Source organism: Stenella coeruleoalba (assembly GCF_951394435.1).
Source record: "Stenella coeruleoalba genome assembly, chromosome: 12".
Lineage (NCBI taxonomy): Eukaryota > Metazoa > Chordata > Mammalia > Artiodactyla > Delphinidae > Stenella > Stenella coeruleoalba.
In genome coordinates, this window is record NC_137158.1 from 9,314,295 (window position 1) to 9,340,316 (window position 26,022).

At 46.9% G+C, this 26,022-nt stretch overlaps 1 protein-coding gene across 3 annotated transcripts in view; it reads right to left on the reverse strand.

Annotated features, from left to right (window-relative positions):
- B3GAT2 (beta-1,3-glucuronyltransferase 2) overlaps positions 1–22,545 on the reverse strand; it is a 90,457-nt gene extending 67,912 nt beyond the window's left edge. For 2 of the 3 annotated variants that reach the window (XM_079939987.1, XM_079939986.1), the window contains exon 1: positions 21,715–22,545. In XM_079939987.1, coding sequence (XP_079796113.1) covers positions 21,715–22,311 — 597 coding nt within the window. In that variant the 5' untranslated portion in view covers positions 22,312–22,545. The remainder of the gene's footprint in view (positions 1–21,714) is intronic. The other variant, XM_079939985.1, reaches the window with a different exon arrangement.
- Positions 22,546–26,022: the final 3,477 nt, after the last annotated feature.

Consider the following 26,022-nt stretch of genomic DNA (forward strand, 5'->3'; position numbering starts at 1 on the left):
CAACATCTCATAGGGCTGTTTGTAAGAGTAAATGAGTTAAAAGTGTAAAGCTCTTATGACTGTGGTACATAGATAAGTGCTGTACTGGTGTCTGCTGTCACTGTCATCATCACCATCATCACATGTTGCTCAGGGGCAGAGATTCACCAACCTTGGCTTAGACACTGGGACCTGTCACCAGGGAAACCCTTTTCCTACATGTTTAAAAAACAAAAGACACCTATTTTCTAGGAAAAACTGAACCAAGTAAATTCCACAAATCCAGGCCTGGACTAAAGGGTGCCCTTCCTTCTGTGTTTCAGGATTTACAAGTTTAATCTCTGATGCATGTTTCAGGTCACCCCTGAATATGAATATGAACAAGAATCACGTCGTTTAAAATCATGCCTAGAAATGTCTCACCAGATACCACTGTTCCACGGAACACAACTCAGAAAATCTGGAATTATTTTATTTTTGTGTGTCCTCATGAAATGAGTAATACTTTGTGTGCTGTATTTTAAATATACATTAAAAAATAGCATTGTGGAATAGATTTTTTTAACCATTTTTTCTATGCTGTACCATAATTTTAAGATCTACTTATGTTGCTCTGTGCACCTTAAGTTTCCCTCAGTCCTGGATTTTCTAGTTCTATTAGTAGCGTATGATAATATTTTTCAGATATAGGACAGAGACCAAAACTAACTTATTAAAACCCCTAAAAGGCAACATCAAAAAGAACAAAATAATTAAGAATAATCCTGAGACGAGGGGAAGATGGCGGAAGAGTAAGACGCGGAGATCACCTTCCTCCCCACAGACACACCAGAAATACATCTACACGTGGAACAACTCCTACAGAACACCTACTGAACGCTGGCAGAAGACCTCAGACCTCCCAAAAGGCAAGAAACCCCCCACGTACCTGGGTAGGGCAAAAGAAAAAAGAAAAAACAGAGACAAAAGAATAGGGACGGGACCTACACCAGTGGGAGGGAGCCGTGAAGGAGGAAAGGTTTCCACACACTAGGAGTCCCTTTGCAGGCGGAGACTGCGGGTGGCGGAAGGGGGGAGCTTCGGGGCCACGGAGAAGAGCACAGCAACAGGGGTGCAGAGGGCAAAGCGGAGAGATTCCCACACAGAGGATCGGTGCCAACCGGCACTCACAGCCCGAGAGGTTTGTCTGCTCACCCGCCGGGGCGGGCGGGGCTGGGAGCTGAGGCTCGGGCTTCGGTCGAAGTGCAGGGAGAGGACTGGGGCTGGCAGCGTGAACACAGCCTGCAGGGGGTTAGTGCGCCACGGCTAGCCGGGAGGGAGTCCGCGTGAAAGTCTGGACCTGCCGAAGAGGCAAGAGACTTTTTCTTCCCTCTTTGTTTCCTGGTGCGCGAGGAGAGGGGATTAAGAGCGCTGCTTAAAGGAGCTCCAGAGATGGGCGCGAGCCGCGGCTAAAAGCATGGACCCCAGAGACGGGCATGAGACGCTAAGGCTGTTGCTGCCGCCACCAAGAAGCCTGTGTGCGAGCACAGGTCACTATCCACACCTCCCCTCCCGGGAGTCTGTACAGCCTGCCACTGCCAGGGTCCCGGGATCCAGGGACAACTCCCCCGGGAGAACGCACGGCGCGCCTCAGGCTGGTGCAACATCCCACCGGCCTCTGCTGCAGCAGGCTCCCCCGCACTCCGTGCCCCTCCCTCCCCCCTGGCCTGAGTGAGCCAGAGTCCCCGCATCAGCGGCGCCTTTAACCCCGTCCTGTCTGAGCGAAGAACAGACGCCCTCCGCCGACCTACACGCAGAGGCGGGGTCAAATCCAAAGTTGAACCCCGGGAGCTGTGTGAACAAAGAAGACAAAGGGAAATCTCTCCCAGCAGCCTCAGGAGCAGCGGATTAAAGCTCCACAATCAACTTGATGTACCTGCATCTCTGGAATACCTGAATAGACAGCGAATCATCCCAAATTGAGGAGGGGGACTTTGAGAGCAAGATCTATGATTTTTTCCCCTTTTCCTCTTTCTGTGAGTGTGTATGTGTATGCTTCTGTGTGAGATTTTGTCCGTATAGCTTTGCTTCCACCATTTGTCCTAGGGTTCTATCCGTCTGTTTTTTCTTTAAAAAAATTTTTTTTCTTAAAAATTATTTTTTATTTTAATAACTATTTTATTTTATCTTACTTTATTTTATCTTCTTTCTTTCCTTCCCTCCTTCCTTCCTGCCCCCTCCCTCCCTCCCTCACTCCTTTCTTTCGTTCTTTCTCTCTTTCTTTCTACTTTTTCTCCCTTTTATTCTGAGCTGTGTGGATAAAAGGCTCTTGGTACTGCAGCCAGGAGTCAGTGCTGTGCCTCTGAGGTGGGAGAGCCAACTCCAGGACACTGGTCCACAAGAGACCTCCCAGCTCCATGTAATATCAAACGGTGAAAATCTCCCAGAGATCTCCATCTCAACGCCAGCACCCAGCTTCATTCAACAACCAGCAAGCTACAGTGCTGGACACCCTATGCCAAACAACTAGCAAGACAGGAACACAACCCCACCCATTAGCAGAGAGGCTGCGTAAAATCATAATAAGGCCATAGACACCCCAAAACACACCACCAGATGTGGACCTGCCCACCAGAAAGACAAGATCCAGCCCCACCCACCAGAACACAGGCACTAGTCCCCTCCACCAGGAAGCCTACACAACGCACTGAACCAACCTTAGCCACTGGGGACAGACACCAAAAACAACAGGAACTACGAACCTGCAGCCTGCAAAAAGGAGACCCCAAACACAGTAAGATAAGCAAAATGAGAAGACATAAAAACACACAGCAGATGAAGGAGCAAGATAAAAACCCACCAGACCTAACAAATGAAGAGGAAGTAGGCAGTCTACCTGAAAAAGAATTCAGAATAATGACAGTAAAGATGATCCAAAATCTTGGAAATAGAATAGACAAAATGCAAGAAACATTTAACAAGGACCTAGAAGAACTAAAGATGAAACAAGCAACAATGAACAACACAACAAATGAAATTAAAAATACTCTAGATGGGATCAATAGCAGAATAACTGAGGCAGAAGAACGGATAAGTGACCTGGGAGATAAAATAGTGGAAATAACTACTGCAGAGCAGAATAAACAAAAAAGAATGAAAAGAACTGAGGACAGTCTCAGAGACCTCTGGGACAACATTAAACACACCAACATTCGAATTATAGGGGTTCCGGAAGAAGAAGAGAAAAAGAAAATATTTGAAGAATATATTTGAGAAAATATTTGAAGAGATTATAGTTGAAAACTTCCCTAATATGGGAAAGGAAATAGTTAATCAAGTCCAGGAAGCACAGAGAGTCCTATATAGGGTAAATCCAAGGACAAATACACCAAGACACATATTAATCAAACTGTCAAAAATTAAATACAAAGAAAACATATTAAAAGCAGCAAGAGAAAAACAACAAATAACACACAAGGGAATCCCCATAAGGTTAACAGCTGACCTTTCAGCAGAAACTCTTTAAATCAGAAGGGAGTGGCAGGACATATTTAAAGTGATGAAGGAGAAAAACCTGCAACCAAGATTACTCTACCCAGCAAGGATCTCATTCAGATTTGATGGAGAAATTAAAACCTTTACAGACAAGCAAAAGCTGAGAGAGTTCAGCACCACCAAACCAGCTTTACAACAAATGCTAAAGGAACTTCTCTAGGCAAGAAACACAAGAGAAGGAAAAGACCTACAATAACGAACCCAAAACAATTAAGAAAATGGGAATAGGAACATACATATTGATAATTACCTTAAATGTAAATGGACTAAATGCTCCCACCAAAAGACACAGATTGGCTGAATGGATACAAAAACAAGACCCTTATATATGCTGTCTATAAGAGACCCACTTCAGACCTAGAGACACATACAGACTGAGAGTGAGGGGATGGAAAAAGATATTCCATGCAAATGGAAGCCAAAAGAAATCTGGAGTAGCAATTCTCATATCAAACAAAATAGACTTTAAAATAAAGACTACTAGAAGTGACAAAGAAGGACACTACATAATGATCAAGGGATCGATCCAAGAAGAAGATATAACAATTGTAAATATTTATGCACCCGACATAGGAGCACCTCGATACATAAAGCAAATACTAACAGCCATAAAAGGGGAAATCGACAGTAACACATTCATAGTAGGGGACTTTAACACCCCAATTTCACCAATGAACAGATTATCCAAAATGAAAATAAATAAGGAAACACAAGCTTTAAAGGATACATCAAACAAGATGGACTTAATTGATATTTATAGGACATTCCATCCAAAAACAACAGAATACACATTTTTCTCAAGTTTTCATGCAACATTCTCCAGGATAGATCATATCTTGGGTCACAAATCAAGCCTTGGTAAATTTAAGAAAATTGAAATTGTATCAAGTATCTTTTCTGACCACAATGCTATGAGACTAGATATCAATTACAGGAAAAGATCTGTAAAAAATACAAACACACGGAGGCTAAACAATACACTACTTAATAACGAAGTGATCACTGAAGAAATCAAAGAGGAAATTAAAAAATAACTAGACACAAATGACAATGTAGACATGATGACCAAAAACCTATGGGATGCAGCAAAAGCAGTTCTAAGAGGGAATTTTATAGCAATACAATCCTACCTTAAGAAACAGGAAACACCTCGAATAAACAACCTAACCTTGCACCTAAAGCAATTAGAGAAAGAAGAACTAAAAAATCCCAAAGTTAGCAGAAGGAAAGAAATCATAAAAATCAGATCAGAAATATATGAAGGAAATGATAGCAAAGATCAATAAAACTAAAAGCTGGTTCTTTGAGAAGATAAACAAAATTGATAAACCATTAGCCAGACTCAAGAAAAAAAGGGAGAAGACTCAAATCAATAGAATTAGAAATGAAAAAGAAGTAACAACTGACACTGCAGAAATACAAAAGATCATGACAGATTACTACAAGCAACTCTATGCCAATAAAATGGACAACCTGGAAGAAATGGACACATTCTTAGAATGCACAACCTGCCAAGCCTGAATCAGGAAGAAACAGAAAATATGAACAGACCAATCACAAGCACTGAAATTGAAACTGTGATTAAAAATCTTCCAACAAACAAAAGCCCAGGACCAGATGGCTTCACAGGTGAATTCTATCAAACATTTAGAGGAGAGCTAACACCTACCTTCTCAAACTCTTCCAAAATATAGCAGAGGGAGGAACACTTGCAAACTCATTCTCTGAGGCCACTATCACCCTGACACCAAAACCAGACAAGGATGTTACAAAGAAAGAAAACTACAGGCCAATATCACTGATGAACAGAGACGCAAAAATCCTCAACAAAATACTAGGAAACAGAATCCAACAGCACATTAAAAGGATCATACACCATGATCAAGTGGGGTTTATTCCAGGAATGCAAGGATTCTTCAATATATGCAAATCAATCAATGTGATACACCATATTAACAAACTGAAGGAGAAAAAATATATGATCATCTCAATAGATGCAGAAAAAGCTTTTGACAAAATTCAATACCCATTTATGATAAAAAACCCTGCAGAAAGTAGGCATAGAGGGAACTTACCTCAACATAATAAAGGCCATATATGACAAACCCACAGCCAACATCGTCCTTAATGGTGAAAAACTGAAACCATTTCCACTAAGGTCAGGAACAAGACAAGGTTGCCCACTCTCACCACTCTTATTCAACATAGTTTTGGAAGTTTTAGCCACAGCAATCAGAGAAGAAAAGGAAATAAAAGGAATCCAAATCGGAAAAGAAGAAGTAAAGCTGTCACTGTTTGCAGATGACATAATACTATACATAGAGAGTCCTAAAGATGCTACCAGAATACTACTAGTGCTAATCAATGAATTTGGCAAAGTAGCAGGATACAAAATTAATGCACAGAAATCTCTGGCATTTCTATACACTAATGATGAAAAATCTGAAAGTGAAATCAAGAAAACACTCCCATTTACCATGGAAACAAAAAGAATAAAGTATCTAGGAATAAACCTACCTAAGGAGACAAAAGACCTGTATGCAGAAAATTATAAGACACTGATGAAAGAAATTAAAGATGATACAAATAGATGGAGAGAGGGCTTCCCTGGTGGCGCAGTGGTTGAGAGTCCGCCTGCCGATGCAGGGGATGTGGGTTCGTGCCCCGGTCTGGGAGGAGCCCACATGCCGCGGAGCGGCTGGGCCCGTGAGTCATGGCCACTGAGATTGCGCGTCTGGAGCCTGTGCTCTGCAACGGGAGAGGCCACAACAGTGAGAGGCCCGTGTACCGCAAAAAAAAAAAAAGATGGAGAGATATACCATGTTCTTGGATTGGAAGAATCAACATTGTGAAAATGACTCTGCTACCCAAAGCAATCTACAGATTCAATGCAATCCCTATTAAACTACCACTGGCATTTTTCACAGAACTAGAACAAAAAATTTCACAATTTGTATGGAAACACAAAAGACCCAGAATAGCCAAAGGAATCTTGAGAACGAAAAACGGAGTTGGAGGAATCAGGCTCCCTGACTTCAGACTATACTACAAAGCTACAGTAATCAAGACAGTATGGTACTGGCACAAAAACAGAAAAAGAAATCAATGGAACAGGATAGAAAGCCCAGAGATAAACCCACGCACATATGGTCGCCTTATCTTTGATAAAGGAGGCAGGAATGTACAGTGGAGAAAGGACAGTACTTCAATATGTGATGCTGGGAAAACTGGACACGTACATGTAAAAGTATGAGATTAGATCACTCCCTAACACCATACACAAAAATAAGCTCAAAATGGATTAAAGACCTAAATGTAAGGCCAGACGCTATCAAATTCTTAGAGGAAAACATAGGCAGAACAGTCTATGACATAAATCACAGCAAGATCCTTTTTGACCCACCTCCTAGAGAAATGGAAACTAAAATAAAAAGAAACAAATGGGACCTAATGAAACTTCAAAGCTTTTGCACAGTAAAGGAAACTATAAACAAGACCAAAAGACAACCCTCAGAATGAGAGAAAATATTTGCAAATGAAGCAACTGACAAAGGATTAATCTCCAAAATTTATAAGCAACTCATGCAGCTCAATAACAAAAAAACAAACAACCCAATCCAAAAATGGGCAGAAGACCTAAATAGACATTTCTCCAAAGAAGATATACAGACTGCCTGCAAACACGTGAAAGAATGCCCAACATCATTAATCATTAGAGAAAGGCAAATCAAAACTACGAGGTATCACCTCATACCAGTCAGAATGGCCATTATCTAAAAATCTAGAAACAATAAATGCTGGAGAGGGTGTGGAGAAAAGGGAACACTCTTGCACTGCTGGTGGGAATGTGAAGTGGTACAGCCACTATGGAGAACAGTATGGAGGTTCCTTAAAAAACTACAAATAGAACTACCATATGACCCAGCAATCCCACTACTGGGCATATACCCTGAGAAAACCATAATTCAAAAAGAGTAATGTACCAAAATGTTCACTGCAGCTCTATTTACAATAGCCCGGAGATAGGAACAACCTAAGTGACCATCATCAGATGAATGGATAAAGAAAATGTGGCACATATATACAATGGAATATTACTCAGCCATAAAAAGAAACGAAATTGAGGTATCTGTAATGAGGTGGATGGACCTAGAGTCTGTCATACAGAGTGAAGTAAGTCAGAAAGAGAAAGACAAATACCGTATCCTAACACATATATATGGAATTTAAGAAAAGAAAATGTCATGAAGAGCCTAGGGGTAAGACAGGAATAAAGATACAGACCTACTAGAGAACAGACTTGAGGATATGGGGAGGGGGAAGGGTAAGCTGTGACAAAGTGAGAGAGTGGCATGGACATATATACACTACCAATCGTAAAACAGATAGCTAGTGGGAAGCAGCCGCATAGCACAGGGAGATCAGCTAGGTGGTTTGTGACCACCTAGAGGGGTGGGATAGGGAGGGTGGGAGGGAGGGAGATGCAAGAGGGAAGAGATATGGGAACATACGTATATGTATAACTGATTCACTTTGTTATAAAGCAGAAACTAACACACCATTGTAAAGCAATGATACTCCAATAAAGATGTAAAAAAAAAAAAAAAAAGAAGAAGAATCCTAACCAAGGAAGCAAAATATTTGTACACTGAAAACTATAAAACACTGCTGCAAGAAATTAGAGAAGGCAAAAAAACTGGAATGATGTCTCATGTTCATGGACTCACAGACTTAATATTGTCAAGATACCAATACTACCCAAAGCAATGTGCACATTTAATGCAATCCCTCAAAACTCCGGTGATTTTTGCAGAAATAGAAAAATCCATCCCACAATCAAATGGAATCGTAAGGGACCCCAAATAGTCCAAAAAATCTTGAAAAAGAAAGCTGAAGGACCCATACTTCCTGATTTTAAAACTTACTTGAAATCAACAGTAACCGAAACAGTATGGAACTGGCATAAAGACAGACATGTCGACTAGTGGAGTAGAATAAAGGGCTTAGAAATAAACGGTCACATATATACGGTCAAATGACTTTTAGCAAGGGTGCCAATACCATTCAATGGGGAAAGGACAGTCCTTTCAACAAATGGGGCTGGGAAAAACTAGATATCCACATGCAAAAGATACCATGTAATATTTTGTACAAAAATTAACTCCAAATGAATCAATATTAATTACCTAATCAAAAGAGCTAAAATTCTGCAACTATTAGAAGAAAACACAGGGGGAAGGCTTCATGACATTGAATTTGGCAACAATTTTTTTGGTCATGATACCAAAAGCACAGGCAACAAAAGAAAAAAATAGATAAGCTGAACTCCATCAAAATTTAAAACTTTAAGACACTATCAACAGAATAAAAAAGCACCTCTCAGAATGGGAGAACATATTTGCAAATCACATATCTGATATAGGACTAATATCCAGAATATATAAAGAACTCCTAAAACTCAACAAAAACAAACAAACCTAATTCCAAAATGGGCAAAGGACACGAATAGACATTTCTCCAGAAAAGATATACAAATAGTACAAGTGCAAGAAAAAAATGGTCAGCATCACTAACCACTAGGGAAATATAAATCAAAACCATGAGATATCACCTCACATCCCTTAGGTTGTCTATTATAAAAAATAAACAACAGTTGGAAAAACAGTATGGCAGTTCCTCAAAAATTTAGACGCAGAATTACCATATTTTCCACTTCTGAATATGTACACATAGAAGCATTGAAAGCAGACACTCAAACACATACTTGTATACCAACGTTCAAAGATGCATTCGCAACAACCGAAAGGTGGAAACAACCCAGCATCCGTTGGTGGTTGAATGGATAAACAAAATATCGTCCGTACATACGACGGAATAGTTTTCAACCTTAAAAAGGAATGGAATTTTGATACGTGCTACGATGTGGATCAACTGTGAAGACATTACATAAAGTAAAATAAGCCAGACCCCAAGGGACAGATATTGCATGATTCTACCTCATAGGAGGTACCTGGGATAGCCCAATTCATAGAGACAGAAAGTAGATTATAGGTTATGAGGGGCTGGAAGGGAGGGCCATTGGGGAGTTATTGTTTAAAGGGTACAGAGTTTCAGTTTGGATGACGAAAAAGTTCTGGAGATGGACAGAGGTGATGACTGCACAACAGAGGGGATGTACTCAAACGCCACGGATCTGCACGCTTAAAAACGGTTAAAATGGTAAACTTCACGTTACACATATTTTACCATAATAAAAATTCTAAAACGCATACTCAACTTTTGTTTCTGCCCCACGGCCCTTGCCAAGGAGGGAAGAGAGACATAACAAGAAACAGAGAATAGGCGTTTGCTTTTAAATGTCACCGGATTTCCAAGAGCAACCAAATGAATGCCTATATTTTAATCTACAGGACCATCAACTGGTTTTCAGAGGAAACTCTGGAGTGCCGTAAAGCCACAAATCATCACCCACAGACACCACAAGCATTGTCAACACGACTTTATATTAATCCTTTGGGGGTTTTAAAAAAATTATTTAAAATGACTTTTTCTTGGAGTATTGTTGATGTACAGTGTTGTGCTAGTTTCAGGCGTACAGCAAAGTGAACCAGTTATACATGTACATATATCCACTCTTTCTTAGATTCTGTTTCCATACAGGCCATGTCACAGTGTTGAGTAGAGTTCCCTGTGTCATACAGCAGGTTCTTATTATGTTTCTGTTTTTAAATCTTTTTAAAATCCCTAAACAGAGGGGAAAGGCAAGACCAGAACAGGTAAAGAGCATAAAACCTGTCTTTTGAGTATGCCCAGCAGGGATCAAAGGCAATTAGCACGAGCCCCACGCCCCAGCTCTCTGCAAAGTGGGAGCCCGAGCTTCTCTGCAAAGCGAGGCTGCAGCTCCCCTGGCAGAGAGACTTCCCAAGGACGCCTCGAGCACTTTCGCCAGCGTGAACAGATGCAGTGGAGGAACTTTTCAAAGTTACAAAAATATCCCCAAACTGTCACTTGACCTTTAAGAAGGACACGCATTTTAGTCTTGCAACGTCGAGTTTATCTAGATGATAACGTGTCCACACGTGGACCCCGTCGGCCGACTGCTGGGGCTGTGCAGGCTCGGCAGCAGGGGGCGCTGGGGCATCGTGTCTTCTGCAGCCTCTCCCCAGCTCCTGGGGCCAGACCCCCGGGACAGCGGATGTCCAGGTGGGTTGGGAAGCTGCCCTTCTGACCCACGTGACACATGTATCCCCTCACGGAGTCCCTACAACTGTACACGTCACCCCCAGGCCCGTGGGGAAGCTGAATAGTAGGGCTTCTCTTCATTTGTAAAAAGGACACCCTGGTTCCCGCCTGAGACACACGAGGAGAATTAAACATCTCAGCGCCTAACATGGGGCCTAGCACACGGCAAAGGGTCAACACCCCTGCTGTCACGAGGGCTGAGGCTCGGCCGGGCCTGGAGCCCACAGTTTCCAGTTCCTAACTTAATGCTCCTTCTACCAAAACAGCAGTTTTCAGGCTGGGGGTGCCTGGGCCTCGGGCATCTACGAAGACTCTCCTGGACCATGTGAGCGCAGATACCTTTAAGGGGACACGTTCTCAATCCCTGGGCCACCCTGCATATGCTCCCCTAAATCTGCTCCTCGGATGGAGGGGCAGGTCCTGCCTTTCATCCATCCTTGTCCCAGTTGGCCTGCTCCAGCTTCATATCCATCCTGGATCATATTAAATGTGCTCCAGGACCAGACAAAGGCAGTTAGAAATACTGCTGTCTTACTAAGAAAACTAACCTCTCTAATGAATGGGTAATAAGTCCTTTTAGAAGACAGAAGGTTTCGACATGATTTTTTTCAACAAAATTGAATGAATGTCATCCATAGATTATTAAAATCATTTTTGCTAAGAGATCAACATAGGACTTTCGGCTTAGAACTTGAGGGTTCCAAAACGTGAAGAACTCTGCTAGAAGAAAATGCTTTCCACCTTATTTACTTCTTCATCCAAACAAGGGTGACCCAATGGCAACCAAACTTCTGCTAAACCCCACCTCCTTCTAGTAATAAGTAACACTCAACAATGATACAAAGTATGTATCAACAGAGTGATTCACTATAATACACTGGAAATCACGTGCTTTGCAGCTATTTTAAATGATTTTTAAAATGTAGACATCAATTTGAAAATATCCTAGAGGGCATGTAATTTTACCGAATTCTTTTAGGAGTTATATGAACAGAAAATATCAAAGACCCCTGGGTGTGGCCACACTTCTGGTCAGAGACTAACCTGCATGGCGCAGACTCTGTGAAGAAAGAACAGGGAGAGGAGAGAGCCATCTGCAACCATACAGCCCAGAAGGTGCCCAGGGACCTGCGGACGGACAGATGGGGCCACACGCACGCACGCACCCCCCACTCCAACGGCTACGTCTTCCCCAGGATGGCAGGAAATGGGCTATAAAATGTTTTTATTGATGAAAATTTAAGCAACATTTGAAAAACCAGAAAGCAGCTCGGGGTGAACCTCCCCATAAGTGCCAGGCGGCGGATGCCCCTCAGTGTTCCAGCCAAGGCTGGAGGGGCCTGGGCACAGGGAAAGCCTGTCCAGTCGATCCTCCCTGCTTCCTCTGTCAATAGGTGCTGGGGAGCCCGATACAGCTAACCTTCCCACCCAGCAGACGAGCCTTAAAAAATCAAGCTATTGCTTCTAATCATGTGCCTGAAAAGTGGATTCATTTCATTCCTATTAAGCTGCGCCCTCCTTTGTAACATGTTGCCTCTTTGATTCGTCCATTCATGGCAGAAAGAACCTATCATGTAAAACACCCTAGGTCCACGCCAGAGGCTGGGGCCCCAACCGTAACTAACACGCACGCCCAGGAGCTGCAGGAAGTTGCGTGTATGCCCTGCTCTGAGACCCAGGCACGCCAACCTGCGACCTTGCACACACTCCCCAGCCAGCCCCACACCTCCTGACCCGCAGGAGGACATCCTTCTACATCCTCCCAGCCTAAAACCTCCTTAAGCTGCTTTCTACTCTCTCCCATCTCACCTCCTCCAGGACCCTTTATCGACAAGCCCTCTTTAACTCCTGTGTCGCTAATCACCGTCCTAACCCAGCGGTGTAATTCAGATCCCCAATTTCCCAGTTCCCCCAGATACAGACTAACTTGGGAAAATCAAGCACTTCAGACCCTCCTCCCCTCCAGGCCTCCAGAAACTCCGTCCAGGTTTCAGGAGCAGAGGACTCAGAGGCAGTTACCCAAGTGGGACAGCACAGCTCTGTGGGAGACCCGTCACCCGGGCAGCCACCACAGGGAAGCAGGGGAAAAGAATGTTTATGGAAGCACCCTAAGTGCCCATCATTGGATAAATGGATAAAGAAGATGTGGCACATATATACAATGGAATATTACTCAGCCATAAAAAGAAACGAAGTTGAGTTATTTGTAGTGAGGTGGTTGGACCTAGAGTCTGTCATTCAGAGTGAAGTAAGTCAGAAGGAGAAAGACAAATACCGTATGCTAACACATACATATGGAATCTAAGAAAAAAAAGAAAAGGTCATGAAGAACCTAGGGGTAAGATGGGAATAAAGACACAGACCTACTAGAGAACGGACTCAAGGATATGGGGAGGGGGAAGGGTGAGCTGTGACAAAGTGAGAGAGAGGCATGGACATATATACACTACCAAATGTAAGGTAGATAGCTAGTGGGAAGCAGCCACGTAGCACAGGGAGATCAGCTCGGTGCTTTGTGACCACCTAGAGGGGTGGGATAGGGAGGGTGGGAGGGGGGGAGATGCAAGAGGGAAGAGATATGGGAACATATGTATATGTATAACTGATTCACTTTGTTATAAAGCAGAAACTAACACACCATTGTAAAGCAATTATACTCCAATAAAGATGTTAAAAAAAAACAAACGTTTATAAGGCACCTCTGTTCAGTACTGGGGGCCATCGTAGGAGGGCAGGCAACCCTCGCCGATGTCCCACGACCACTGGGAGGTGAGGCTGGACTTGAACGTGGGGCTGTTTAACCCCCAAGCTCCCGCTCGAGTCCCCCACCAGCCTCCAGCCTCACACGTGGGAAGCGGACACACCCCCCGCGGCTCCACACCCCTCCCCTCGCCCTCAAGGCATCCACAGGGACGCCTGGCTACACACTAATGTTCACGGGTCTCTCTCCCCCTCTCCTTAGCACTGAAAGCTCTCAGAGTCAGAGCAGGGACCAATTTTTCTTCCAGTTACTACTTAAAGGGCTCAGTGTAACCCTAGCCCCACACACAGACTTTGAGGCTGTGATCTGACTGACAGTCTCTGTGCGGGGGCCCCTTTCCAGGAACAGCCTCCTTCGGGAGGGAACAGAGTCCCTCAGCTCCAAAGCTTCCTACAATCCACTCATTCTTTCCACAGGTTTTGAGTGAGCATTTACTAAATGCCAGACACTAGAGACACAGCAGTGAACAGAAGAAAATTCCTACCCTCACGGAGTTTATATTCTAGCGGGAGAGACAGTGAACTGCAACACACACGCTGCACTCTGTTACATAAAGTGACGTTAGCTGCCACAATGAATCACAACTGTCTACATTAACAATTCCTTGGTACAACTAGATGGACAAATATATATATCTACATTTTTTCTATTAATTTACTACCCACCTAATCCAAGTTCTAATTAAGAACGTAAAGGTCAAAGCTTTGCCTGATGGGGCATCTGAAAAGCAGATGTAAAAAAGTAAAGGCATGTCCCTCACACTGCTGTGTCCACACTTTCCAAATTCACAGACTGTTGGCGAGCATGGCTTTCTCTGCTGGAGGGCTCTTTCCTCCCTGCCCCATGCCCCACCCAGCCCTCCTCCTTTAAGTGTCAGCTCACATGTCACTCCCTCCTACAACTCACAGCTCCATCGGGGCCTCTGCTTTACCCACCCAGGCACCTGCGTTTCTCTCAACAGGCACTGATCTTAGTGTGCAGATGTGGTCCAGATGCTCAATCTGAGAGGGCGGGGACGCTCTGCGTTCACAGCAGTGTTCCGCCCTGCAGTAACTAACACAGCGCCCGGCACATAGTAGGTGCTCAATTAACATCTGTTAAGTGGAGGAGGATAAGAATTCATTACGTTCAAATATCTTCTGAACATGGTCATGTTTAATTAAGCCCAAGTAGGCACAAGGAATCTGGCACAGTGATACCCTATTACTGCTAGAATACACTTAGATCAGGGAAAACCCAGTTAATGGCAAACACTCAGCATTTAGCACATGCAGCTTTCATTAGAGAGATGAAGAGACAATCGACAAATGCCTACCATTTGGGCGGCAGGAACGACGGTCTTAGATCCTGCACGTAACTCACATACTGTCTAAAGTTCTCTTTCCACTGATGGAGGAGATGGGGGGGGGCAAAAACAACTGAGTTTTTAGTTATTTGGGGAAAAAGACCAAATAATCTGACTTTTGGTAAAGAACAGCCATGCTCAAGGTTTTCCTAGGATGCAAAAAGACTCAGCTCAGGATTTACTAATTTTGTTTTTAATCCAGGGAAATTTCTAGTACCAGAAGAATCAGACCATTAACAAACCTCCTACCCACAAGGGAGTCGTCTGGTGAATCTGTGAGTGCGGGCCAGCAGTGGTCAGTGTAATGACCACCTCAAAGGTTCCTACAAGCTCATCTTGTGCTCCGGGGGTGGGGGGGGGGGCTGCCCCAGCGCCCATGGGAGGAAGCAACTGGTAGGGGTGTGTCACCCACACCAGCTGCAGCTCAGACTGGCTGAGGTCCCCAGCCCCGCTCCTCTGTCCTGATGGTAAACCACTGAGCCCACCTGGAACAATCCAGCGTCACCCCCCATCATCATTCTATCCTGAAAATTATTCTTCCCTTCCATCTGTCTGCCCTGACAGGGTACACGCCCAGCAGATACCGTTGCTGATGTACACATATCAACTGAGGAAAAAAAATTAATGTTTCATCTTCTTGCAGAAATTAATTCTTACCTGTTCCCAGGAATATACAGTTCAAGAACATATAAGACTACAGGGTACGCACTAACTTGGCAGTTTTCACCTGACTTGAAAACATAATCTAAAAATCGAACGGTCTCTTGGTGAGACAGGGAGGAGGCAAAATTTCCATAAGATCCAATTACATCAGGAAGAAAAGGTCAAGAGAGAACATGAGAAGTTGACAACAGCCCAGAAGACAGACCCGTATCTAACACTGCATCACTTTGCTGTACACCTGAGATGAACACAACATTGTAAATCAACTAGATCTCAATACAAAACAAGTTAATTAATATAAATGCTTAGAAAAGAAGACAGACCCGAGTTCAAGTACGGCAGAAGCTAGAATGGTATCAGAGGACTCCGGTGATCGGACGCTTTACTCGTCACAACGACACGCGCCCACCTGACTATACACGTTAGTGGGATGGGTTGCAGGGCGTCAGAGGGCAGGCTCCAGAACCGGGGCACTGGGCCCCCCATCCTGTCCCGGAACAGCTCCATGACCTTGTAAGCCACTTCCTGCTACTTCAGCTCTTCTGTAAACGGGGGACGCTGATTTTAGCGATCCGGGTAACGACTATATTAGATTCAGGCTGTATTTTTAAAAGTCCCTGCACTCACCAGAGAACTGTGTTCATGCCTAAACATTAGCATTAGGACGGTGGAGAATGGGGGTCATACTAGAGCCTACCTCAGGGGCTGATGTGAGGATCAAATGAGCTAATACACGTAAAACCCTAAATATGGTTCGTGGCCCACAGTAAGTGCTCATTTTGCTTGTATCCATGGTAAAGGGTATCTCACACATTTATTTAAAGTTGTCCCCAAAAATGACCTGGTACGAACAATGGATTATCTTAGTTTATTTCTATGAACTGGAAATCTAAACCTGCCTACTTAGCGGCCTACCTACCTACCTACCTAGGGATTGGTATGACGATTTTATTTGTGTTTCAGGGGAGAATTTGATAACTACGCAAAACCTAAATGGCATGCTTCAACAGCACTGCAAATCAAAGATAAATAATGTTATCTTAATTTATGCAGACCCAGCAAATATTTCATCAGAGTCCAAGAGGTCTGAGTAGATATCTCTGAAGATTATTGAATTCTGTACCAAAAAACCCCCACTACTTGAGTAGCACCTGGAATAGTTAATAAATAAGGCCGTCGACTTCGGTTCTTCTATTCTGCTTCTGTAGCATGCCTTAAAAGCAATTACTATCCCACTACTGTTCACACGAGAAAATTTACAAGCCTGCAATCCAGAGGCAAGTGGGGTAGATGGAAGAAAATGGAGTCGCCCACTAGTTTCCAAGAAGCTTCAGACAAAGTCTAAATGCTTAAAAGACACACATTCATTGTAGCCGACAACAGCCCGGACATGCCTTCATGTCTATTCATGAGACAGAATAATCGGTGAAAAGTAGGTTGGAGGACGAAGAATGGGAAAAAGACAATAGGAAGAGGCAGAAGAGAGAAGGCCTTTTAAACCCAGAGTTATTTCTGGCCCATTAAAATATCAAAATCCAAATGAAAACTGCTGGTGTCCAAGGAGAACCCTGTCCAAAAGGAACCACAGCTCAAGTACTGTCCACCCAGCGGGAGTAAAGAAAACGTACAGATTTAACACTGATAGCCTAAGAAAGCTGCCCGTAGTTTTATAAATCCAGTTTACACAATTCTCACATTTGATCAGACTTATGGTGTGGCTATTAACATGCTTTTAGGTGGGAAGAAAGAAAACACAAGGGGAGCATTTCAGGTAAAATCGTCGTTGGATGCTACCCCCTAAGAGAATCTTTGAGGTTTCTTCACTTTGAAAAGATAAACATCCCACACCAAGTAACTGCGTCAGGGGAAAAAGGAAAGGGAGATCTCCTGTCTCCTTTCAGGAAATACATCCAGAATCTACTATTTAGGGGGAAAGTGCCGAACACTGTAAATCTGAACATCCTTTGGATTAGGGGCTCCAGTGAGCTGCATGTAAAATGATCAGAAAAGAGCAGGACAAACTCGCCCTCACCACTCCCGGCACACAAACCGCTTCACTGCACCCAACGCAGCATCCAACAAAGGGCCTCTCTAGTTCACTGCTTGCCAGAAACGTCTTCCAAAACTGGTCTCATTAACTGAGCCCTTTCCTGAGCCCCTAAGGTGTTTTCAGAGTCAGCTTGTCTTTCAGCCTCACCTCGCTCAATTTAAAGTTTTAAAAGTTTCATTTTCTTGCTTGGAAAGTGCCCTTTTTTAACCTCTCAACTCAACGGGTTTCCCAAGGTGAAAGTAACTTCACCTGAAAGGCGGCTGCTTTGAACTCGAGAGAGCTTGGAAGGTTTTCTAGCAAAGGACACAAACCTGATCAATAGCGTTATTGAAAACGTGACCAGCTACAGTCCCGTTGGTCTGTGGCTGCCATTTTTACGAAAGCCGTGTACATTCTTTGCGAATCAGCGCTTCCGGAGAGCTATGTCGATGGGGTGTGCAGGCGGCGGGCAGCAGGGTTACCCGGGAGCCACGGTGCCAAACCCCATCAAGGCCACAGGAAGAGGCCATGCTGAGTTACTGGCAACGTGGAAAACTCCAGGCACCTCCTTCTCCAATGGACAGCCCAGCTTCTGCGGCTACAATTCACACAGCTTCATTTGCAAATGATTTGGCTATTAAGCATAGGATTGTTCGATGCAAATATTTCTTTCCTGGTGGCACAGCTCAGTTGAAAGGGGAGCCTGAGAATTAGCTAGCTGGATGGGAGAAGAAGGCTCCATTCCAGTTACCAGGGAGGAATAATTGGACACAGGGAGCCTACTGCACCTTTCATTTAATTTGGAGACCTTTCAGCTTTTACTTGCCTTCATTTGCAGCCAATGCTTAGTGAGCTCATTTGTACCTGGTTCATTTTCCTCCTTTTATCTTATCTGTGTTAACATCAACCGTGGAAATGAGGGGCACCATGAATAAAAGATGAAGGTTAACTCAGGACGCTCTTTCCTAAGGTACTGTGAATTACTTAAAAATGAATTTGTGTGTGCTCCACAGAAAGGGCTTAGATATACGCCTGGCCCTACAGCATCCCTGATCAGCACCTGCCCTCCCACCCAAGGAGCTGTAGTTTTTAGATGTTTTAACTGGTCCTACCTTTTCTCCAAGAGAGCACTGTCTAGACTGCAATCCGCATGGAATCATTATTCCCAGAACTGGTGGAGAGTAGGCCAGCTCATTAATGCACAAGACTAAGGATGCATAAACTCCACTAATCTGACTTTTTAGAGAGTGCACTCCTGCTTGCCGTGAAAAGAATGTGCTGTAAAAGAAGACTGCATGTCTCAACATAGATGCCTGGTGAACACAGAGATGCCTGCTTTGTCCAAAAACACTGTGCTGGGGGAGGGATGGTGGGTGAGAAGGGGATTAGTCCCAAAATGCCTGTCTGGGAGGAACCTCCAGGAGCTACAGAACTTAAATTCTAAGTGTATCATGCATGTTATGCTTTTTAAAAAATCCCTTCTCTTGTTTATTTTGTATATGTGGCACCGCTCCTTAATTAACAGTTGCACATGCTCTTAAGTTGATTTTGAATATTTCATTACTTCCAACTGTACAAAACGTTAGGGTCTTGAAAGTTTTGCATTTCTTTCCTATATAGTTTCCTCTCAGCCAAAGCTATTGTTTTCTCCTTACCCTCGCCTCTTTCTTTTATCTTCTCTCTCTCTTTTCTCCCCTGTGGACCAATAAAAAAAAACCCTACTGCATTCTTCTGCTGCTTCATATCCACCACCACCAAGCCTTCCTTTCAGTTTGGGAAGCATCAAAGGAAGACTGTGTTCTGAGCCGTTTCTCTGCCCGTCTGTGCTAACTCTGTGCCAATTCAATCCAATACCTCACACCAACTGGCTAGAAGCTGGAAGAAACTGAAACTCACGGCTCTTCATAGCCCGTCCCCTTAAAAGGTTAATTAATAATAATGCTCAGTATTTTGCTTACATAAGACCACACATTTTCACAGGTAGGGCAACTTCCAAGTTGTAGAAGAAGGAAAAAAGACTTTGGGGTTTACGATAGCTAGTGGGAAGCAGCCACATAGCACAGGGAGATCTGCTAGGTGCTTTGTGACCACCTAGAGGGGGTGGGGGGTGAGTGGGTGGGGATAATGAAGGTGGGAGGGAGGGAGACGCAGGAGGGAAGAGATATGGGGATATAATGTATATGTATAGCTGATTCACTTTGTTATAAAGCAGAAACTAACACACTCCGTAAAGCAATTATACTCCAATAAAGATGTTTAAAAAAAAAACTAAACCTAAGATCCCACTAGAATATGATAAGCAATAAATAAATATTATTTTTTAAAAAGACTTTGGGGTTTAAAATGATGGTGTACTGAAATGTAAGGGTCTTTGCTTCAGAATACAAACCACGTCTTTTGGGGGCAAGAGTACGCAAACAGGATCACAATAAGAACCCAACTTAAAACATCAGATGATATCTCTAATCTTGGTTATAATGAAGACCATACTATAGATGACAAGCTTATTGATTTCTTCGGGGGGGACGGAACATGTGAAGAAAGCCCTTCATCGCGAAAGCATGAAAAGAAAAGATGGGAGCAATGACTGGTCCTTTTATTCATGAAGCAGGAGAGGATGAATAGAAATGAAGGCAGCGGGCTTCCCTGGCGGCGCAGTGGTTGGGAGTCCGCCTGCCGATGCAGGGGACACGGGTTCGTGCCCCGGTCCGGGAAGATCCCACATGCCGTGGAGCGGCTGGGCCCGTGAGCCATGGCCGCTGGGGCTGCGCGTCCGGAGCCTGTGCTCCGCAACGGGAGAGGCCACAACAGTGAAAGGCCCGCGTACCGCAAAAAAAAAAAAAAAAAAGAAAAGAAAAAAAAAAAAGAAATGAAGGTAGCAATTGCCCTTAAGAAATGGATTTTTAAAGCGACACAGGCAGAAAAATTAAGCTGGAGAGGTACAGAATAGCTCCGTCCTGAGGTTATGAAAGGCAAACTGAGATATCTGGATGAAAGCATGGGACGTTTGTGATTTCTAGACGTACAGATTGTCCAGTTTACTTGGCGGAAGAGGAGGGATGATGGCGTCTCGGAGGCAGGATGTCAGGAATTTGGGGGAGAGGAAGGCAACAGTCCCACGATATATCAAAAAGCCCAAGATTTTTTTTCCGCTATATTTGTGGAAGAGGAACAAGAAAAGTGAAAAACTACGCAATCCAGCCTCATTTGCAGAACGCCCGCGCATGCGCACACACTCAGGCGGCAATATACCAGCCTCAAGAACTAACACCTGTTCTAACCGGGTGCCTGATGGCTTTGTGCACCTGTAGCCGCCAACGGAAACTGTGCCATCGCAGCAGCAGCAGGCCGGGCTGCGCCGAGGACCTCATGGCGGGCACCAGGATGCAATGGTCCGGTGCCAGAGTGTCCAAAGAGGGTCCTAGAGAAGGGTAAGGAAAAGGAAACGGGCAGTCCAGCTAATACCTCGGACTGCAGAAAGACAGAACCACAGGGCAGGGCAGTCTCGACTCAGTTACCAGAGGGCTTCCTCTTAAAGGGGGTCATCTTTAGAGTCTGAAAGGGCCTTTGCGGGGTGCGGGAAGAGATGGAAGGAGGACCCCTTATAAGTCAGGGTTTTCTCTAGTAACCATTTCCGTGCCAGCGGACTGTACGAGAGAAATGTGTCTCTGGGCTGATTTTTAGTTTCCTTCTCCACCGTCCTCCCGATATGGTTCTAGACTCAGAATCACACCTGTGTGCGCAGAAGGGCCTCGGAGACCACCGAGCCCGCCCCCAGTGCGCTGGGTCCCTCCCCGGTCTCTCCCGCAGCCCGGCCCCACGGAGCTCCATCCTCAGGTCGGACAGAGCCCAGCTCCTAGAAATCATCCCCGCGCCTCACACCTGCGCCACCGCCTCGGCCCAATCGTGGGGCCGGTGTGTGTGTGTCGGGGCGGGGGAGCAGCAAAGCCCCCGCCAGACTCCCTCCCCGAGTCACAGTGATCCTCCCACCCCTTCCACCCCCGGGGCCAGCGGGGAGCTGCGGAGCTCTGCGCCCCGAGTCCCGAGTGCGCGCCCGGGTAGGTGAGCACTGCCCAGCGCAGCGGCGTCAGGACCGGCACGCGGGGGCCCCTCCCGCCCGCCTGCCCCACCCCCCCCCCGGCGGGGCGCGCCGGCCGCTACCTCCTGGAAGAGCTCGAGACTGTAGGTGTTGTCGTCGTCGGCGAAGAAGAGCACGCCGGGCTGCGCGCGCTGGTGCCCGTGCCTCTGGCGCAACCAGGCCAAGCCGGCGTTGCGCTGCTCGGTGGCGCGCGGCAGCCCGGGCCGCTTGTAGCGCCGCGGCGTGGGCACGTGCAGGTGCGTGCTGGGCAGCCCAGCGCGCGCCAGGAAGCGGCTCACCAGCTCGCTGCGCGCAGCCGCGTCCTCCACCAGGATCCAGTGCAGCTGCGCCACCTGGCGGAACGTGTTAGCCAGGCGTGTCAGCTCGGCCTTCTGCACCGGGCGGCTGTAGGTGGGCGTGATGGCATAGATGGTGGGCAGCGGCGGCTCGGGCGGCAGCGGCGGCGGCGGCCGCGACTCGTTGCGCTGCTCCCGGCCGCGCCCCGGGCCGCCCCGGCGGAGCGGGAGGCGGGCGCCCCCGCGGCCCCCGGCGTAGGGCGAGAAGTAGGGGCGCGGGGTGAGCGGGGGCGCGGGCCTACGCGTGTCCACGTCGAGCATGATGATGACGATCAGCATCCAGGGCAGGAGGATGAAGAAGCGGCTGAAGAGCACTGACTTCATGGTGCGCTCTCCCCCGGCCTCTCGGACGCCCCGGACCGGGGCGAGCCGGGGGACCCCAGCGCGCAGTTTGGACGGCGGCGGCGCCCGCGCTCAGGAAGCCGCGGTCCGCGCGCTGTCCACGGGGTGGGTAGCGGGGCGCTGCGGGGGTGTGGAGCCGGGCCTGGGGGATCCGCGCAGGTGCCGAGGAGCTCGGGCTGCAGGGCGGGCGGCGATGCCCCTACTCCGGGGAGTCGGCGGGAAGCGGGACGCGGTCCAGCCGCGCGCTGCCGGCCCCGGAGTTACGCCGAGCGCCGGGAAGGCGGCGATCCCACCGCGCTCTTTCCGAAGAGTGGGACCTGGGAGCCGTCCCGCGGCGCTGCGGGAAAAGGGACTCCAGCCGCGGGCCCCCGATGCGCTGCCGGGGGCACCTTCGAGGGCGGGGGGCAGGCGCCGAGGGCTCTCCTTCGTCACATCCCAGCCCCGGCGGCGAGGACCGAGGGCGACGCCGGGGATGCCGTGCGCCCAGCTCTGCTCGCGCGCCGCAGCGGAAGCCTGCACTCCGATGCCTCGCTCCGCTCTGCTCTTCGGAGAACCGCTCCCGGCTCCGGCAGCAAGATCCCAAAGCCAGGAAAGAAAGAAAAAGCGAGGGGCGGGGGCGCTGCGGACTCCAGCGTCCTCCCAGTGCTCCTGTGGGGAGACAGCAGCGCTGCTACTGGCGGAGAGGGGCCGCGAGGGGGAGGCGGGGAGGGGGCCCGGCCAGCCGGCTCCGGAGGCTGCTGCTGCACCGCCGGCGGGGAGCGAGAGGATGGTCCCCCCCACCCCGGGCGCCACGGCCTCGGGCAGGGGCTGGATGCTCGCTCGCCCGTCTCCACGCGCTCTTAGCTGTCTGAAACGCTACAGGGTCTTTGGAGACCAGCCAGGAAAACCCAGGCACGTGCGGAAAACTCGGGAGACCTCGGGTGGAGAGTGAGAGGAGAGGGGAGACGGGAGAGGGCGAAGGATGCCTTCTCTGGCGCCTGGCCGCGGGGTTCGTGTGCTGGGGGTGGACGGCACAGCGCCGACAAAAAGCGCTTTCACCCAAAGGCAGAGCTCAACAGAAGCCCCGGGAGACGGAGGGGTCCCTACACGGGTGTTTGGCTTGTGAGATAGCCCGGAAGAAAGAATCAATCCGAACGTTTGCTGCCTGACTGCAGTTAGATCATTGCGGGGAAATTCCTAAAACTCCAGCCGAGGACGTGGAACTTATTTTCCTTTCTTAATTTGGAGTCCGATTTCCTCACAGTTGGCTGCCGTCAGAATTATTCCTTTCGACCCGCCCAACGATCCTTTCGAGAAGGCCTGGGGAGTGGAATCACCTCGTTTTCTGGATGAGGAAGCTCCGAGGCTGGTGGCGTTGGCCCAGAGGAAACGGGACGCGGATGCCCCGAGTCCAGCCAGTGGCTTCTTCTCTGCGCGGCCTGCAGAAGCCTCTCCCGACACAGCCCCGCCGGGCGGGCCGGCCCCCCCTAGATGTAAGCATGGTGCGCTCGAAACCAAACGGAGCGCACGGCGACGTGTGGGAACCATGACAGTGCCTGGAAGGCACGAGTAAACGTAGGCGCTTGGTCTGGATTTTTTCTATCTAGCGTACCCACTGGCTAAGTCCCTGGCTGTCTGTGATGGACGGGGATGAAAGAAGAAGGACCTTGCTTCGTAGTCACGTCCCGGGGAGGTGCTCGCACGCAGAGCAGCAGGAAAGCCTGTCCCCCCAGACTATGATAAATAATTTCTGAGCCTGTCTTCCCCTGGCTGTCTGTCTTCCTCAGGCTCGTTCACAAGTAAATCCCTGCGATCGCGCTCCGAGTGTGCGCGCGGGGAGCGCCCTGGGGCGGAGGCCCCTCTGTCCGGCGGTTCTGCCGTTCCTGGTTTTCTCAGGACCCGGAATCTGGTTCTGCCCAGCCCGGGATGCTGTGGTTGCTCCCACCCGTCCTCAGGCCCTGGCGCGTCCGTGAATTTCCCCAACTTCCCGCCCAGAGTCTGAAGCCTGAGAGTGAAATTTATAGATCTAACCCCGCCCGCCATCCTCGCAAGGGCTAACCTTCTCTCCCACTTCCCAGTATCACCTACAGCTCATACTTCACATCGGCGGATCACTGCCTCCAAGACATAGGACACAATGAGTCCATCGGACCCCTTCCCATGTTCGCGGATAGCTTAACGGGCCTGTGAAAATAGCACAACCTCGGGAAAACGCGTCCCGGTCAGGCCCCGGGCTTTCAAGGTCAGCATCCTGGGGGAGGCGGACGGACGAGGGTGGGGGAGGGGATTCAGTGGAGGCTTTTCTCAAATACTGGAAAGAGCACACACACCTGCCCACCCTGCAAAGGTTACTGAAGTCTCTTTCGGTCTGCTGGAATTTTTTTTAATGTAGTTGAAGAGAAATGTCTTGTGTGTTACCTGTAGTGAAGTCGGAGTGGGTACAGAATTGTTCTTAAAAGCGTCACTAACCTTTGTTAGTAGGAACCTCTTGGTTATTCCCTGTGTACCATAAAACATATACCCTAATTGCCTCTTTTCCAGCAACCAGGACTGTTCAGGGGTGAGACACTTAGCAAAATCAATCAAATTTTGGAATTTATTTTGGGATTTTGACTGCTGCCCAGGATTCACAGGCGTCATACAACACAACACTTCACCAGCACACGCACATCCAGGAGGTCCGTGCATCTTTTCTATTACCCTTAGTCAGCATTTGCACCCAGGTTCATCTCATCCAGTCATCTGCTGGGAGCATCATGTTTCTTGGAGTCAGGTGGAACGGGGTTTGATCCCCAGCTGGGCTGCTTGGGCAACTTTAGAAAGTCAATGAGCTTTTCAAAGCCTGTTTCCTCATCTGGAAAATGAACTTGATAAAACATACTCCATCGAAATCTTATAAGGATTAAATAGGATACGTTAGGTAAAGTGTTTTGCAGAGGAGCTGATGGTATTTAAACACAGGTTAACACTTCCTCAAAGGAACGTCTCACCCCAGGGGATCTGTGTGATCCTCCTGACAGTGCCTCGAAATAGGACCCGCACCTGTGGAGAAGGTGTTGGGGTGTGTGGTGGAGTCTTCCGGAGGTGGGGTAGGGACCGGAAGAAAGAGGAAATCAACTTTCCCCAAATACAAGGTACCCCTTGTCACACAATAAGGGTGACATGATTCCAAGTGACATTTATTTCAAACAACTGAATATGCCACATTGTTCTACATTCAGTGACTCAGAAATGTGGACCCATATATTTCATGATCAAATCTGAGCAAAGATATAAAGCTATAAAAATTATTAAGAATGTCCATCTGAAGCCCCAAACCAGGGTAAAACATTTTCGAGTGCAAAAATGTATCATGCTTTAAAAATCTTGAGAGAATTATCAGGTGCTAGAATGGAAACAGCTTCTTTACATGGAAGCATGAAGAAAGTGTCACTTTTCTGAAGCATAATCACGGGTAGCTGTAGTACATTTCCATATCTGTTTACAATCTTCTTACATGAAACAATTTAAACGTGATCTGCAGCTGATAATGAAGGTTGTTGAAAGTCACTAGAGTAATTAAAATGATTACCTAACTTCAGAGCTTCTGTATATCCTCTTGGTGTTTATTTTCATCTAATCTCTCTAATTATTTGTGTAACAAAGTGAGCATTGCTGCTTCTGTACTAGTGAAGCCTTGGATTGCTGGCATCGGCTACTGTGTTTCAGCATTCA